At 37.8% G+C, this 17,875-nt stretch overlaps 1 protein-coding gene across 7 annotated transcripts in view; it reads left to right on the top strand.

The window, feature by feature from the left end:
• Positions 1-17,875, top strand: part of RELCH (RAB11 binding and LisH domain, coiled-coil and HEAT repeat containing) — an 89,661-nt gene that overhangs the window by 58,915 nt on the left and 12,871 nt on the right. For 2 of the 7 annotated variants that reach the window (XM_037035354.1, XM_037035362.1), the window contains exons 18-25: positions 412-535; positions 2,350-2,398; positions 4,636-4,715; positions 8,565-8,671; positions 9,595-9,694; positions 14,618-14,700; positions 15,480-15,543; positions 17,341-17,479. In XM_037035354.1, coding sequence (XP_036891249.1) covers positions 412-535; positions 2,350-2,398; positions 4,636-4,715; positions 8,565-8,671; positions 9,595-9,694; positions 14,618-14,700; positions 15,480-15,543; positions 17,341-17,479 — 746 coding nt within the window. Of the gene's footprint in view, positions 1-411; positions 536-2,349; positions 2,399-4,635; positions 4,716-8,564; positions 8,672-9,594; positions 9,695-14,617; positions 14,701-15,199; positions 15,283-15,479; positions 15,544-17,340; positions 17,480-17,875 lie in introns of those variants that run through there. The other 5 variants (XM_037035360.1, XM_037035363.1, XM_037035367.1 and 2 more) reach the window with 4 other exon arrangements.

Consider the following 17,875-nt stretch of genomic DNA (forward strand, 5'->3'; position numbering starts at 1 on the left):
TGTGGGAGGAGAGTCTGTCCGCGGCCTTGTTGGTTCACGGTGGTGATGGACTTGAATCCTCACCCTGACTTCTCATTCTGAGGCCAAAATGGAGGCTGTGTTAGCCCAGCTCTTGTGTGAAGCATAAAAATTCATCATTTTCAGTCTCATGAACTCCATACTCAGAATCCTACCATTAAAGTTCCATATATTTTATGTCAAGCAGTTAAAATTTATATTAAGAAGTTTAGAGAGTAGAGTGTAAACTTAAGATCTCTTCATAGGGGCTCAGCCAACTCCTTTGCGTTGTAATTTTACTGTCTATGAGAAGCAGGACGGTAGTTATTGTTAGATTTGCATTGTTTCAGCAGTTGGCAAGGAAGCAGTGACTCGTATGTGCCCCTGTCTCTTTTTCTTTCTGTTCCTGTTCAGGCTGCCACAACTTATAGAAGTAGTCGGCAAAATTAATGTTACTTCGACTGCCTGTGTCCATGAATTCTCCAGATTTTTCTGGCGCCTTTGCCGGACATTTGGCAAAATTTTCACAAACACTAAGGCAAGTACTTGTCTTCCCTGTTTTCTAGTATGTAAGCTCCCTAAAAATGTAATGTGTTAGTCAGTGCTATGACAGTAAGTAAGTGCATGAGCCTTTCCTCTACTCTCATTATCTTCTAGTATCTTAGAAAATGGGGATAGTAAATGAAAGTCTGGTCGGTGATATTTTTGTCTTTATATCTGAGCTTCAGAGGATGATTGAGGCTCAGTTTACTTTGTATCCAGATTTGGATGTGAGACCTATTCACTGTTTCAGCATAGAAAGCATCAGCTCGGGAAGTCAAGTGCCACCCTTTGAATGTGCTTCCGGTACTAAAGCCCCTGACCGTCCACACAAATTGGGGGGCAGTTATTTGCTCAGTACATGGTAGTCAAGACCACGGGTGACGTTGGAACCAGAGTGGTTTGTATAGACTTGCTTCGAGGATACCAGCTCTCAGCCCAGCATGGACACTTGAGACAAATGCTGCATACGTCAGTCACTACTAAAAGTGTCGTTTGTCACATGTGTCTGTCCAGGTTGTTTTGTAGTTTTAGGTATTAAGGCTTCAATGTCCTTAGATCTCAATTTCTTATTTTAATCCTGTTACTTCATTTGTCTCCATGGCATATTGTTAAGCCAGTTCTTTAGAGACCTTATAAAAGCATAAAACTATGTGGTTGCTATTATCAAATGTTAATCAAGACGTTTAAAAGTTAAGACTTCTGTGCAGCTCCTTACTGTTAAATCTGGATTTTCTGAAACACTTGGAGCAAAACAGTTCAGTAGAGTGGACTAGAGAAAATTCAGAAAATGGGTTGGAGCTCTGTTTTGTTTGTGACCTACGTAGTATCATTTATCTGGGCTTAGTCTTTCCATGTGTAAAATGAATAAATTGCTTGTCTTACTGTTAAGTGTGATTCTGCGGGTCCATCTTTACACAGTGATCCTCACCTCAGTTTGACTTGAGTATATAAGTTAGTATGCATGGCCTGCCAAAAGGACAGGACAGCCAGACCCTGATATTACTGTAGAAGAAACGAGAACATTTTACCTGTTTTACTAATATCTAATTATTAAAAAAATATAATTTGGTTTTACTGTTCTCACTAGTGGCAAAAATTGTTTGGCATCGCCAAAGTAGCTACTTTTTTTTAACAACAGTAAGTAAGTGTTCACTTTAGCACTTAGCAATAAGTGGTTGACTTCAGTGACCCCCAAATTGGACTCTGTGATGACATTCATAATAAAATATTGAAACCAGCATTAGCTCTAACTTCAAAGATTTAAGTGAAATTCAGTATTTGACATTTACATTTAAATGTTAAGAAATTTAAACTAAAAAACTAATCTAAACAACTGGATATCACGTAATAAATATGTTACTTATTGCATACTTTGAATGAATGCCATTTCCTTTTTGTTTCTTTTAAATACAGCAAATGGGGTTTTTTTTCAATAATTTTGATCATATAATATCTACCTAAATAACCTTTCCTATCATTAGGCTCGGTTTTAGGAGGTAATGATTTTTGAGCCTTTAGAATCATCTTGAAAATTAATTTAGTGAGGGAAACCAAAGGCTTTTCAGAAAATAGTTGCTGACCTGAATTGATTTTTAAAATATTTTATCTCTTAAATTATTATTTTTAGTAACTTGAATCCTCCTTTATCGTAAGCCACTTAAGAACTATTACATTTCTAAAAACTTGAACCAATGGTTTAAAACAAAATAAGTAAATAAACATATATAGTAGCAGTAAGCATCTTATTTACTTACTCGTCAGTTGGTCCATGGACCTGAGACTTTTTGGATCTTTCTTTGGGTTGCTTAGGTAAAACCTCAGTTCCAGGAGATTTTAAGATTATCTGAAGAGAACATTGGTAAGTTTATTACTTTTTAAAGCAATTGTATCTCTTTATTCATGAAAAGTACTGTTTTCATTATATGCAAACTGTAGAAGTTAACTAGCAAGTACAGTTGGGGAGGAAACTTCTACGGCAGAGCGCTTGCTTGTACCGCGGTGCCACATCCGGTGGCCCTCTTGTGAGGCGCTGGTGAGACTCACCTGCGGTTTTTGGAGAAACCGCGGGCCTGCCGGGGCAGCTTCACTCCCTTGTGTCAGGGGGTCTGGTTGCAGCCCCACTGGCTCGTTTGTGCATCTAGTGTCCTGTGTGCTTTTCTGGTTTTTAGGGGTAAACTGTGGGCCGTGTTAGGGAAAAGTGTGTGGCACCCTCCTTTTGTGTTTTTTTTAATGTACAGATCAATAATTTTCAACCTTTTTAGTCTCATGGCACACATAAACTAATTACTAAACTTCTGTGCTATATCAAAAAATACATATTTTGCTGATCTGACAAAAAAATTAGGTACCATATTTGCCATGCATAAGGCATACTCGCGTTTTTGGCCCAAACTTTCAGGGAAAAATTTTTTTTGTTTTAATTTTTAAATCAGTCATTTATTTATATTTAGAAACAATACCGATTATTGTATTCCAGGGTATTTTTTTTGCATATTGATATTATTGCTTTCTAGAATTACACTTTCAACACTTGAGCATAAATAAAAGAATGGAAAACGTGCATAGAGATATAGAACCAGTACTACCCATGTATAATGCACATCCTTATTTTTTCCCTCAAAAATTTGGGCAAAAATGTATGCATCGTATACAGCAAAATACAGTATAATTTCAGTTCATTCATACCAGGCTTGTTGTGTTGACTGTTGTCATTTTTTTATATGACAATCTAAAGAAAAAGAGGTCAGTGCCCCTGATTAAATTGTCCAGTATTGCATGTTTTAAAAATTCTTGTGGCACACTAATTGAAAATCCCTGGTATAGATAATTCTTATCTCAGTCCTACACTGGAGATTTGATATGAGTGCTCGAGAAAACTCTGTCTTCAGCTCTCTCAGATGTAGTTACAGAACAAATAAGTCCTTTTCTTTTACATTTGAAAACATTGATGAGATTTTCTTTTTGACAAATGCTTCCCCAAGTTTATATTTAATAGTTTCATAAAGGGTTAACTTGGAATGCCTAATAGTTGGTGTTATCTTTTAGTTAATTATTAATTCTGATGATAAATTAAGAATATTGACATATTTTAGAAACTTACAAGTTTTACAATTATTAGCTATGAATGTTTAGCTATTTAGATAGGAAGTGATGACTAACCCCTGTATACACAGTCCATAACTGTGAATTCAACTCAAGTTTGTGTTCCTACCCTCAGAGTTACCTCGTGACTGCACCATATTCACACTCAAGTAACACCAGTAGTCCCTCAAAGGGAAAATCACTCTTGCCAAGGGCATAAATACATCTTAAATACTAATTGATATGAAATTGGAAGTTTCTTTTTTGCTAAAATTCCTTCAGGACCTTTTCCAACTCAGTTTCTTTCTGAAGAGAATTTAAAACCATATGAAGATAGGAAGTAGAGTAATAAAAATACTTTCAGTACTAAAAGGAAGTATGAAGCATTTGACACAGTGCCTGACGGTCAGTGAGCTAGAGCTGTGGGCGCTGCACAGATAGGGACTGTACTACCGGCTCCAGAGCCCTTCCTTTGAAGTCACCTGAGGATGACACAGTAAAACAGCTGGCCTCCCAGGAGTCTCCAGGTCTTCTTCTGCGGGTGGGTGCTTTCCCCTCCCCCCGCCTCACTCGGCCTGGCTGAAAATCCCGGGAGAGGATGCAGGAGGGGCCTCTGGAGAGTAACTGATACCGACGAGGTACCTCCTTTTCATCTTATCGAATACTACAGGTTGAAAGCATAAACATTCAGGAAGACCTGCTTGTATGGGCACTTGGGGGGCTCATAAAGGAAGCTCTGACTTCTGATTATGGGAACAGGAGTATAGCATCTCAGTTGGGTTTTTAAAGTTTTGTCCCATCTATGAAAAATACTTATGCTAACAGCTTTGTAAAAAGTATTGTTATAACTTTACAGCGAGTAGACATGTGTTTTAATCAGTTATTTTTCAAAGTAATGATTATATTTATTTATAATCCTTGTCACCATTATACTTTTAAATATAATTTGCATTGTGAATTTTTGCTTTGCATTTAAAATATGCTTGAATTTAAAAATTATTTTAATAATTTTAGATTCCTCAGCAGGAAATGGGGTCCTCACTAAAGCCACCGTCCCCATTTATGCAACAGGAGTTCTTACGTGTTATATTCAGGTAAGGGAAAGGTCCTTTGACTAGAAAATGTAAAGGTACTTTCTATTTAGAAAGATACCTAATATTATGTCTTTTTATCATGTGTATAAGTGAAAATGTTACCCATAAAGGAAAACAAAGTTTATTTATTCTTTTTTATATCTTTCTTTTTTAAACATTTCATTTATTTTTAGAGAGAGGAGAAGGGAGGGAGAAAGAGAGGAAGAAAAACATCAATGTGTGGTTACCTCTGGTGCACCCCCCTTGGGGGACCTGGCCTGCAACCCAGGCATGTGCCCNAATATTATGTCTTTTTATCATGTGTATAAGTGAAAATGTTACCCATAAAGGAAAACAAAGTTTATTTATTCTTTTTTATATCTTTCTTTTTTAAACATTTCATTTATTTTTAGAGAGAGGAGAAGGGAGGGAGAAAGAGAGGAAGAAAAACATCAGTGTATGGTTACCTCTGGTGCACCCCCCTTGGGGGACCTGGCCTGCAACCCAGGCATGTGCCCTGACTGGGAATCAAACCAGTGACCCTTTGGTTCTTAGGCCTGCACCCAATCCACCGAGCCACACCAGTCAGGTCATATTTAGTCATTTTATTCAACCAATTATTTATAGTGGAGAGCATATTTGAATAATAAATTCCTGAGTGAAATCTCCATTGAACAAATAAATTTAGAGATGGTATACTTCTTGATACTGTTAGAAGTGGTAGATTGCACTTATTTAGCAGTTTCCTTGTGTTTCATGATGAATTTTTCTTAAACAACAAAGAAAGCACATGTGTTAGGTAAGGCAAAACACAAAATGCTGTAGAATACTTCCATCATTTTTAGCAAAGTCCTTTTTTAAATTTATCTTTAGAGGGGAAGGGAAGGAGAGAGAGAGAGAAATACCAATGTATGGTTGCCTCTCATGTGTCCCCTGCTGGGACCTGACCCACAACCCAGGCATGTGCCCTGACTGGGAATTGAACTGTGATCCTTTGGTTAGCAGGCCCATGCTCAGTCCACTGAGCTGTGCCAGCGAGGGCCAAAGTACTTTTTAATCATATTTTATTTTTTCTAATTGTTAGTGCATGATAAATTATCCCAAAACAATAATGGCTTGTTATAACCCATTTATTTGTTCACAGGCTTTGCTCAGCTAGGTGTCTCTTCTGGTGGTCTTCCTGGTGGTCACTCATGTTGCACTCAGCTGGTGGCTGGCAGGATGGCTGATCAGTCTCCATGTAATCTTAGATCTCTCTCTCTTCACTGAGCCTCGGGAACAGCAGGGCTAGATGTGACATGATGGCTCCGAACGCCTAAGAGTGCACAATCGGAGTTTGTTCGGCTAAGGCTTAGGCCCAGAATTAGCACATCACCACTACTGCATTATATCAATTGAAGCAAGTCACAGGCCTGGCCAGGGTTTAACCAGGAGAGAGCTGAACAAGGACGTGGATGAGGAGGTGTGATTCACTGGGGGTCCCCAATGTAGCAGACTACCGCTCTCTGTGTAACAGTAGGTGAATAATCTGTGACAAAAATTAAGGCAGATTAGTCATTTTCATTGTGAGGCAAGTCCCACCAGTAAAGTGGAAATATTGACTCATGATAAAAGCTGTTTTGGAAATTAGAATGTGGCAATCAAAAAGGAAGACCTTTTTTCCTGAATTTTCCCCAATTTTTAGTAACATTTCCTTTACCTTTTGAATATAGCAATTTGTATTTATTGTACTTTTTCCAAATCAGATTTGACCCATCATGTAATATTAAAATATAGTTCTGAAATGTCACACAATACCTTGCAATAGGAGCTCCAACTCTGTTAAAGTAGCACAGTGTTCTTGTAAACTTTTCTACATTAGTTTATATGATGACCCCGTAGTGTGGTCCCATGGGCTGAGTTCGTGGAGGTAAGTGGTAGCGCATGCCAGGTGCAGTGGTGTGCATACATTTTCCTTTCCCTTTAACTGTGGCAGCTGTTCCAGTGCATAAAGACAACACGTGTGATCTCAACATTCTCCCCTGCACGTTTGTTCATTTGGACCACGTGTAGTGTTTTAAAGCATAATGAAGTGCCAAGTACAAGGTTTGCCTCATCATAGGCCCTCAGTATAGATTTGTCAAATAAATGGATAAGGATTTGTCTTTTGAGTCACTGTGTGAAGTCCAGCTATCTGAAGATAACCTTTTAGTTTATTGAAAAATGCGAATTGAGGTAGCTCTCGTAGATTGCCTGTGTTACTTGTTGTAGAAAACACATTCCAGCAACAGCTAATATGTTTCTTACTAAACAACATTTTCTGTCAAGATAGATCACTGCCCTATTTTCTTTGGTAAACAGTAACTACTTTTGAATCAAATACATAAGTAATATTTCTTGTCTTGATACTTCAAAAATTATAAAAAGGATTGTAGTAAATTTCAAGTTTAAAAAATACCCATGCTCATTTAGAAGTGTATTTTATAGCTCTTATTTCACAGTTAAGTGTTTTTAGATTTTTAGTTTGTTTAACACATTTATATACACTCTTTGCCTGACCTAGTAAGCAACTGAAATGGGCGGGATCACTATGTCATTGTAGCTCTGATGCTGACTGGTCAGCGTGTAAACTTTTCTCTAGGAGACGGCAGGATCCGAACCACAGGTGGCGAACAGAGGCCTGAGGACCGAATCTGGCCTTCCGCCTTGTTCCTACCCAAAGCAGCGCGGAGCTCCTTGTCCCCAGTTAAGGAGCATTTCCATTTACACAGTCCTAAAATTACTTTTGGCCCTTTGAAGGCAACCATGAGGCTGATGTGGTCCCCAGTGAAAATACGTTTGACACCCCTCTGATCTCAAACTGCTATGGCCATCCTCATTCAGCTGATCTTTCCTTTTGTCAGTTCCTTATCACTCCCTCATTCTCAGTTTGTCTGTGCAGAGAAAACAGTAGGTGGTCATCGAATCTTACTCATGGAGGCTATTTATTGGTGACCTAATATATTCCTAGTGACAAAAACCTTGACTCTGATTTCTTCTGTATTTTCTGATAGAATATCAGACCCCTTTCCTTTTAGATACAGGTTAATTTAACATACAAGGTTACTTTTTCTTTTACAAAGTTATTTAACTTTACTAATTTAGCAGACTTGCTTTTTTAAAGCATATTTCTTAATAGCATGTAAAAATAGCTATGTAAAAAAAGGACAATTTTCTCATTATGAAAATGCTGGTTCGTTAAAGAAAGTCTGAAAAATATAGATTATTTTTCAATCAAAAGAAATCAACTATTTCTTTTAAGAACACAGTTGTCTATAGTTCAGCAAGCATGCAGCTTCTCACCACTAATGTGTTGCAAATATAATTTCTTGCACATTGATTTTCTACTCTTAGGGGGATAACTGTTTTAGCTTGTATTTAAGTATTTAGAGTTAAAATGAATGAGAAGTAAAATTGGTAAAATAAGCCTTAATTAGAGACTGTACCTTTTTATATTCTGAACCCGGACTGTCTAATAAAGCCTTCTACAGTGATGGAAGTTGTATGAATGTGGGCTGTCCCAGAAGGGAGCTGTTAAGCACTTGAACGAGTAGGAGCTAGTGCAGCCAAAGAACTGAATCGTATATTCTGGTTACTTTTGAATTTAACTTTAAATATCAATAATCACACGTGGTGTACGGCTACCATATTGGACAGTACAGGTCTAAAGCTATGAATTAAGATAAGATAGTCTTTGTCTTCATACCATGTGCTTATAAATATCTTTAAAATGCTTCCAAATGAAGGTATTTTCTCTTTATCTGGTAAAATTTCCTAATGATAGATAAGAAATTATGGATTTAGTTCTGCTGAATTGCTTGGAAACTCATTACCAGTCTTTTTCCTCTGTAGGAAGAAGACCGAAAACTGTTAGTCGGATTCTTAGAAGATGTGATGACCCTGCTGTCCTTGTCGCACGCGCCTCTGGACAGCCTGAAGGCTTCTTTTGTGGAACTGGGGTAAAATTAGAGCCGCCGTCTTTAAAAAGTTACATGAGGTTTCTATATTGGATTTATAGCACACCTATTTTCAGTCTAAAACGATTGGCACATGTGCTAACTCTCTTGGTTTTGAGACTTGAGGTTTGTTTTTGTTTATTATATATTCTTAATATTTTGTAAACAATACGTTACAATAAGACAGTGGGGAAAGGGCACGGACTTATATTTTATTTAAAGCATTTGAAGAGATAAAATCAAGTGCAGATCTGAAGAGAATTTAGTTTCCCCCAAGATGAACAAGGAGCCCAAGTGAAACCCAGGTCATTAGGCTCCCGTTTCTATTCCATTTGATTTGCCTAGTCCCACTCGTAATCCCGTCATCTGTTTCTGAAGTAGTGTTAATCCAGTCTTCCCTGGAAACGGACTTTGCATTTATTAATACTGCCCTGCATTGTGATGAGTTTCACAGCCAACTTTCCCTTCCATGTAGATGAGTGGAATCGATGTTACTTGATCCGACAACCACCATACGACATAGAGAGGACATGTATTGCTTCTCTGCTTTTGACAGACATTTAGATCCACAGAGACTGTGAATTACCTATCTGGCTCTTATTCTTTCTTTTTTTTCTCATAGGTACATTTTCTTTTTGTTTTGTTTAAATAGTTTTAACTTTTATTCTATTAAAGATTGGAATTTTTGTCATCATTTTAGCTTCGAGAAGCTAAAAGAATAATTTTTGAGTATGCTTCAAGTTTATAGGGTGACTTTTTTAAAGAATCTTTAAAAAAGATTAAAGACCTAACCCATTACACTATACAAAGTAATTCCATGTTTTACAAATATTTTCATCACTAGTACTCCTTAGGAATGTAGTATTTCTCAATGCGCCCAGAAGGCCTGTGGCCATCCCTCTTACCCCTGACTTTCTCCCTTGCAGTGCAAACCCAGCCTACCACGAGCTACTGTTAACGGTTCTATGGTATGGTGTCGTCCATACCTCAGCGCTTGTGCGGTGCACCGCTGCCAGGATGTTCGAGGTACGCACCCCAAGGCTTCTGCTAGTTCAGGTTGCAATGGTTGTCTCTGGAAGAGGGAGAAGGGAAAGTTTAAACAGAAGAGGCTCTGCATGCTATGTTGTGTTGATGTGTATTTTACAGTGTCTAGTTGTGTACTGTGTGATGGAGCAGAAATTTAGCTTTAACATAGTTAAGAAAGTTTTCTAGTCTTAATGGTTCCTCGGATGCTATTCTGTTATCACTTTCATTTCTCAAATTTTCTTTAAGTCTTATTTTAATTTTCATCCTATGTACATCTTTCCGACTATACCCTTCTATTTACTAAGGTACATGGCTACTAAAATAAACTAAAGCAATATAAGGTATTTTCAAAGTCATGAAATGTAGTTATATTTGTGAGTAGCATTAAAAAATCAGTTGTCACAGTTATGGCAATACTTACTTTAATTACTCCTCCTACGCTACTCCCTCGCGTGTCATAGCCAGACAGCCTCCCTGTAGATTCCCAGCCCATAGGTTTATGAGAGAACAGACTGTTCATGTAGTTTAACTAGGTTGCCTTAAACTGCCACCTCCCTAAGTTAACTGTGACGATCAAGGTACCTGTCCTTTGTACCTGTCATAGAAGAAATTATCTTATCACCTAGATATATATATATATATATATCTAGGTGATAAGATAATATATATATATCTAGGTGATTATATATATATAGGGTCTGGCACAAATCCGCTTTTTTATTACAAAATCGTAAGTGTGGAATTCTGTAACATGACAGTATCACACTCACACACAGCATGTGACATTCTAGGTGAAGTGTTCGGGTTAAAACCGAATATTTACACCTGTAGGATTACCCGGCAGCCCCACTCAAGCAGGCGCTCCTTCTGCCTGTTTAGAGTTTGAACACTGAAACTGCCTTGCAGTGTTTCCTAGTGCCGTCGAGTCCTGCCGCAGAGCCAGCCCGCCTGGGCTCAGCCTCTGTCTCTGCCACTTGGTGGCAAGTTCAGATGTCTCTGCGCCTCAGTTTCCTCATCTACAAAATGAAGATGATAATAAGTATCCATCCCAAAGGGTTTCCGTTCATACTAAGGATCAATACTTACAAAGCCTTTAAAACAATGTCTGGCACATAATAAGAGCTTAATAAATGTTAACTATCCGTATCATTTTTTTTTGAGTTTATGCTATTATTTCACAAAATAATGTAATAGTTTAGGAAACCTATTTATCCAGACTAAAATGTCCCAAATATGCGAGCTATTCTGAAAATATCTTAAATCATTTATTTCTGTAAGAAAAGGTGGATAATTCAGTTTTTCCCAAATTTCAGGATTTTTCTACGGCTTAAGATAAATTGCAGTTGAAGGATAGAGCTCTGATATATTTAAAATACATACCTTTGAAACTTTTAAATATATAAAATGTATTGGTGCAATTTAAAGAAAATTTCATTGTTATATGGAGGTTGAAAATTCTCTGTCCATATTATTCCCTCAGTTATTATACATGCTTGATCAAGAAAAGTATAATCAGATGTTCTTTGTCAAGGTGAATGCCAAATTAAAGATTCAGTTTGATGTCCCTCTGGGCGTAAATAATTGTTGATCATCCAGTACCCTGAAAAAGAGTAATTACCGTAAAAGAATCAGAGTCTTTCTTCAGCCCCTTCCTTCCCCCAAAGAAGAAAACATCCTTTTAAATGGCGAGCTGTTTCTTTAGCAGTTTATTCTAAGAGTCTAAAAACGATTGCTTTTAAACCATTTGTTTCTAAAATGTATGTATGGACTGGCAAAGCAAATTATGTAGGTCGAAATCATTCAAATAAATGACATGAAGCATCCTCCCTTTTTACTTGTTTTGGGATTTTTTCCTGCCTTGTCCCTACATGTGGCTTTGCCAGGTTTGGTTTCCGTGTTTGCCGTCAGTGCTGGTCTGGAACCTGTTTGTGTGAACGCAGTTCGCCCTGCTCGCTCTGGCTGCTGTGAGCTTCATCAGACTCGTCTGTGATCAGAAACGGTCACTAGTACGAGCGTGCTAGTAGGAAATTAGTGGGAAAAATGATTTTCTTTTTGGTCAATGACCCTTATTTCGAACAAAAGTATATTAAAGTAATAAGTATATTTATAAGGTTTCTTTTGATACTAATAGTTTTTGATTTACAACTAAGCCTCCTCCCCCTCCAGAATAAGTTTATTTAAATTAAAACATAAAAACAGGACACTTTAAATATTTAAAAATACTTCAGTGTAAGACTAGAAATTGTTGAGAAGAATGTAAGAAACGATATGCCGGGAACATAGTATGAGAGACTTTAGTGAAACTGAACACGAAGTTTAGCTCTCGACTTTGCAGACAGCTGCCCCAGGAAACGCTGTCTGTCGTGTTATCCTCGCTGACAAACAAAAGACAGTGCGTTAGTCCTGGAAGCAGCAAATTATTACTGAAATTGATTTATAAGGTGACTTGATCACGTGACTCCCAGTGTGACGAAACGGATTTCCCACAAGATGCAGGAAAGAACTTCACTTAATGACATCACATATCGATCATACAGGAGTGAAGCACATAACTAACGTGCCGCACTCGCAGCTTACAGAAGACACGGGCTTTTGCACAGATGTGATTGAGTCATTTTCTAGCCTCACTTCTCAGACCGTGGACAAGTTGTTCAACTTCTTGAAGGCTCATTTCCTCATCTGTTAAAACATCCATAATACTCATACTTACCTCATCAGGTTTAAAGATCAAACGAGATATTGTATATGGTGTAATAATTGATAGCTCTTAAATTTTGCTTTCTGATATTCCAGCTCAATAAAGAAATTAGACTTAAAAACCCCAGAGCAATGGAAAATTAACGAGATTATCCTTTCTTTTTTTTGTAATGCTTTTTGGCTGGCACAAGATAGCAGACATTTCAAGATACACTTAAGTGCTTCAAATCTAAGCTACCTTATGTATAAAATGGTACAGAGATAGGAGTTTTATTTAACAGTACTTGAACTTTTTTTCCTGTCTCTTTGTATTGATACCTGACATCATTAATGTCTAAGGTAGCAACAGAAGTTCTCAGTCATTTTATTCCTGCATAATTACCCATGTTTTTTTTTTTTGTAAAAATTTTGAGATAGATGCCGATGTGAATCCATTGTTAAAAGGTAACCGCTTATTGTAAAATGAAGACTCTTCCCGTGAAGGGGCCTCTGCCCCTCTGAGGCACTGGGTCGGAGGACCGTGTTGATATGTGCCCGGGCTGGGCCGTCATTACTGAAAAGTCGACGGCATCTTTTATCTTGGCAGGAGGACTTGTTCCTTTACAAAAGAACAAACTGGTCAGCATTTAGGGTTAGTGTTTACATTCTGACATTGAGAATTTAGGATCCAGAAATTGCCCTTCTCTGTTGAACTCATAAAATTCAGTGATTTTTATAAAAATAAGATGCACATTTTGTAATATCATCCTCTTGTTCTATGATGTAAGGTTGGCTGCCAAATGTATCATTTTATGATTAGATTACAGAGATGGGTCTAAAAGTGCACATCTTACATACTTTTGGGGGAGTTTATGTTTGGTTTTATTTTTCATTCTTCATTTATTTATTCTTTTTGAGTTTCCCAAGTGCAGTACAATGTTTGCATTTGCTACTGATAAAATCAACAAAGTCACATTACAACAACTAACAGCACAACCACCCACTTCCCATTTCGGATTCTGCCAAGAGACTGAACTGAGTCCCGGTCAGTGACCAGTGCAGTGCCACCGAAAGGCCCTTCCTTAACAAAATGGAACCAATCTTTATGTGTAAAAACCTCACAGGAAGTGACAGGCTCTTCTAAATCTCTACACACGTTCCTTTGGCATTTGGCAGCCATGCTGTTCATACACTGGAGAGAAATGTAAAACAAAGAACTCTTTGTAAATGTTAACTATTTGAACCAGTCAGAAAATCTTTTATTGCAGTCACATTGGTTTATACCATGATATAAACTTTAGGTGCACAGCCTTGTACACGACATCTTAGGTGTGACATCATGCTCACCACCAGAAGTCTAGTTTCCATCTGCCACCGTGCAATAAAATTTTTTTTAACTTTTTCTAATATAGCACAAATCTGAGATCCTTGGAGTACTCATTATATTGATAATTAAACTCATGTTTCTTGAGTGCTTAGTCTCGGCCAGGCACAGTATTTAGGTGTATCATGTGTAATCAGTTGCACAAGTGTCCTTTAAGGTAGATGAGAGTATCACCATTTTCAGATGAGAAAACCGAGTTTCAGGAGATTATGTAATAATATGTGTAAGGCCACAGGGCTAGCGAGTGGAGAGCTAGAGTCTGAACCCAGTCCTTATCCCCATGTTCCATCCTTTCCACCAGGCTGTCTTATGTCTCTGTACTTCAGAAAAGAAAGCTGTGTGATAGAAAAGGTTGGGGATTTTACTGTGCAGTGTTTAAATTAACCTGCTGTGGCACAATCAGAAGCAATTTAGTGATGGCTGCTAGCCGTATGAGTTTTGTTTAAAAACAGTCCAGTTTGTAACTTGTTGGTCATAATAAGGTCACCAAATTTACTTAAAGGATTTTAACCATAGAACCCAGTATATGTCTTCTAGGTAGCTTATTTTTAAAATGAAGCTTTCTTTTAAATTGTGTTTCAATTGAACGTGAAAATTGCATAGACTATTTGACCAGAAGTACAAACTGCCATTGAATTGGTGACAAACTCTTTGTGGACTGCCAGGCTATTTAAGCTTTATTTTCTGCCTAAGCATTCTCTGCCTTTATAATGCACTCTAGTAGCAGTATTTGCTTAGCTTCTAATTTTGTTTTTGCTTTTGTGTTTTCTCTCTTTCTCTTGGTTATTCCTTTCTTCCTCCGTGGCATTGTGTTTGCTCTTAACATGCATCACCTGTGAATACCCCCTGCGCCGACCAATCAGCTGTTGGTGAAGGGGGTGAATGAGACTCTGGTAGCTCAGAGGGTGGTTCCTGCTCTCATTACTCTCTCCAGTGACCCTGAAATGTAAGTGTGGTCCCTGCCTTCTACATTCAGCATCCCTTCCAAAATGCGCCTGTCAAGAAGTGACCATCGGCTTTCAAATTCATTGACAGCTGTATTTGTCTCTTTAAAGTAGTACCATTGGAGTATGCTTATTAGCTTTAAACTTTATCATACTTAAGATGTTTATGTATCCTTAAGTCAGCCTTCATAGTAAGCTTAATTTGGAGGCCATATATTTAAAAATATATATTAGTAGTGTTCTCAAAACATTTCCAAAACTTACCACGTGCTGATGGACTATTTCTTCCAAGCCGGGAAGGGATGCTCTGCTAATCTCACTAACATTTTGTTACCAGTACGTATAGTGGCATGAACCAAAGGCCTAACATTTTAATGTCGCGAGTAGGTGACTAAACCAGGAAAGGCCAGTCAGTCTGCCTGCCCATCCTCAGTCACAGCTAACCCAGTGCTCATTCCAGTTTACCAAACCATTTTTTATTGCATGTTGACTGGTTTACAGCTGACTCTTCGAGGCATGAGTGAAGCGTTAGTTGACAAGCGGGTTGCTCCGGCCCTTGTTACCTTGTCCAGTGATCCTGAATTGTGAGTGTCACAGACTGCGACCTTCAGTTACCCTGTCCTGCCTTTTTGAGCATTCTTCTTGGTCTGCTTTTTTAAAATTTAATTTGTCATTGCTAGAGACCGATACAGTATATTTACATTGTACTTTGATATAACTTATACTAACAGTGTTTCATCTCAAAGAAAGCTTCAGTTTGTTTCTCTTTCAATTCTAACAGATCTGTCAGGATTGCCACAATTCCAGCCTTTGGTACTATTATGGAAACAGTTATTCAAAGAGAGGTAGGAGGTGATTGAAATTTACTTCTGTGTATCATTGAGATGATGATAATACATTACCACACACGTACCCGGTGATGGTGGGGGACAGGGCATCCTGCCTCATTTCATTTCTTAGTGTGGCCAGAGGAGGATCTGAGTATTTGAAAACATGCTAGTCTGCCCAAAGTATATTTTCCCGAGGAAACCTCTAGTCTCTCTTCTCAATTAGAAAATTGACTGTAGGCCAGCTCTCAGGTGTTCTATTTTAAGCCTCGCTGGGTATTGCAGTTTTGGATAATCCTTCAAACCAGACCTAGTTCCAAAGCCCTCGACTGTCCCCTGGACTTCCGGGCATCTGCATCGGTTCCTGACTGCCAGTTGGAACGGTCTTGAAGACCGTTTGTCAGATAACTTTAGGAGCACAAACCTGTGTTGGTGTCACAGATGGAGGCTGGGGGGCACCTCTGTTCCCCTCAGGGTATCACTGACACCAAGCTGCAAGGCCTGGTCAGGTACCGCATTGCAGCACACACTGTTGTGACAGTCCCCTGCTGGGCCTGCTGCAGATGATCAAAGTCTTCCTGCCTAGAATTTTATTTTGATTTAATTTCAAGTTTATTGGATTCTATTTGCAACATTAACTGTAAGACACTTCTCAAAGCTGGTGTCAGAGCGTCATTATTTGTTATCAAATTGGGCATGTCCTTATCCAAACCAGTGTTATATGAAATGTTAAAGAGTCTTCTTTAAGAAGATCAAAAATATGAACAATACAATGGCAATAAATACATAGCTATCAACAACTGAATCTAAAAACCAAAATAAACAAGCAGAACAGAAACAGAATCATACATATAGAGAATGTTTTGATTGTTGCCAGATGGGAGGGGATTTGGGGGCACAGGCAAAAACAGTGAAGGGATTAAGAAGTACAAATTGGTTATTACAGAATAGTCATGGGGATATACAGCATAGGGAATATAGTAGCCAAAGAGCATAAAATATATGCATGACCCATGGGTGTGGGCACAGTGTGGGGATTGCCTGAGGTAGTGTAGGTCGGGGCTGGGTGGAGGGGGGAGAGGGGGGAAAATCGGGACAATTATGATAGTGTAATCAATAAAATATAATTTTTTTAAAACCCTGTAGATTAGAAGATAAATTATTTGTGAGCATACTACTTAGCTATTGAAATGTAAAACAAGATTTTATCTAATAGACATTTATCAAAAAAGAAAAACTATCTTGTAAAATTCCTTTGTCATGTAGATTTTTCATAACAAAAATTAAATAACCTTGTTAGTTATGGAAAAAATTGTCCTGTTCTTCACTTATCATTCTGCCAAGCTTGCAGTTTTGGCAGAATTTCAACATATTCTTAAATCTTAAAATAAAAATGTCTTTTAGGGAAATGTGAGTAAGATATAAGTCATTAGTGACTCACTGCTTTCGGAAGGTGAATAATTGGGTAACTTATACTGTGATTTGTTTTAAGAATTCTAATTTAGATACAAAATATCATTTATCTCTTTTTTCCTAAATATTGTGGGGTCTTTTCATTTGTTTTAATGGTTTTTTGGGTAATAGTTTTTTATTTTCTAAAACAAAAAAATGAGGAATTAACAAGCATAAAAATGTAAAACACCTTCTGAACCAAAAGACTAAGTAAGTACTTACTTAACTTCAAAGTTTTACTGCCACGTGGATGTAGAGCTTTTGAATCCAATGCCGCCAGCCCTGTGTGATGTGTGCCCCTCTCTTTAACAACTCTGCAATGTTTAATATTCCATAAATGACTCTGCGATGTCCGATTTTAAGTTGCTGGAGAGAGTGAAAATGCAGTTGGCTTCTTTCCTGGAAGATCCTCAGTATCAAGACCAATATTCTTTGCATACAGAGATCATAAAAACGTTTGGGAGAGTTGGGCCTAACGCAGAACCAAGGTTCCGAGACGAGTGTAAGTTGCATTTTTCTACCTTTTTTCCTGAATTGTAATGTCAGATCACAGCCAGACGCGTCTTTTAGCATTTTTCATGGGCTGAAGCCTTTTCCCACTTTATCTTCCACCAAAAGCAGCAAGTGAAACAAGCTGGTAATTGGGAATTGACTGGGTTGCTTTTACTGGCTGGTGTCTTACATTCTGTACTGATCGCCGTAACACAGGTGACCGGTAGCTCAAAGAGCTGCAAGTTATTTTTAAAACGTTTCTTAATAACGTATAACTTAGTTTTAAAATACTGTGCTGCCTTATATTTAGAGCTTATTCTTATTTTTAAAGAAATTTTTGTGTTTCTAGATATATTGCTATGAAAAATAATGCATTTCTTCTACATAGCGTGTTACTCAGCTATGA

Source organism: Sturnira hondurensis, unplaced genomic scaffold, assembly GCF_014824575.4.
Source record: "Sturnira hondurensis isolate 20B ecotype Veracruz unplaced genomic scaffold, ASM1482457v3 Scaffold0001872, whole genome shotgun sequence".
Classification (NCBI taxonomy): Eukaryota; Metazoa; Chordata; class Mammalia; order Chiroptera; family Phyllostomidae; genus Sturnira; species Sturnira hondurensis.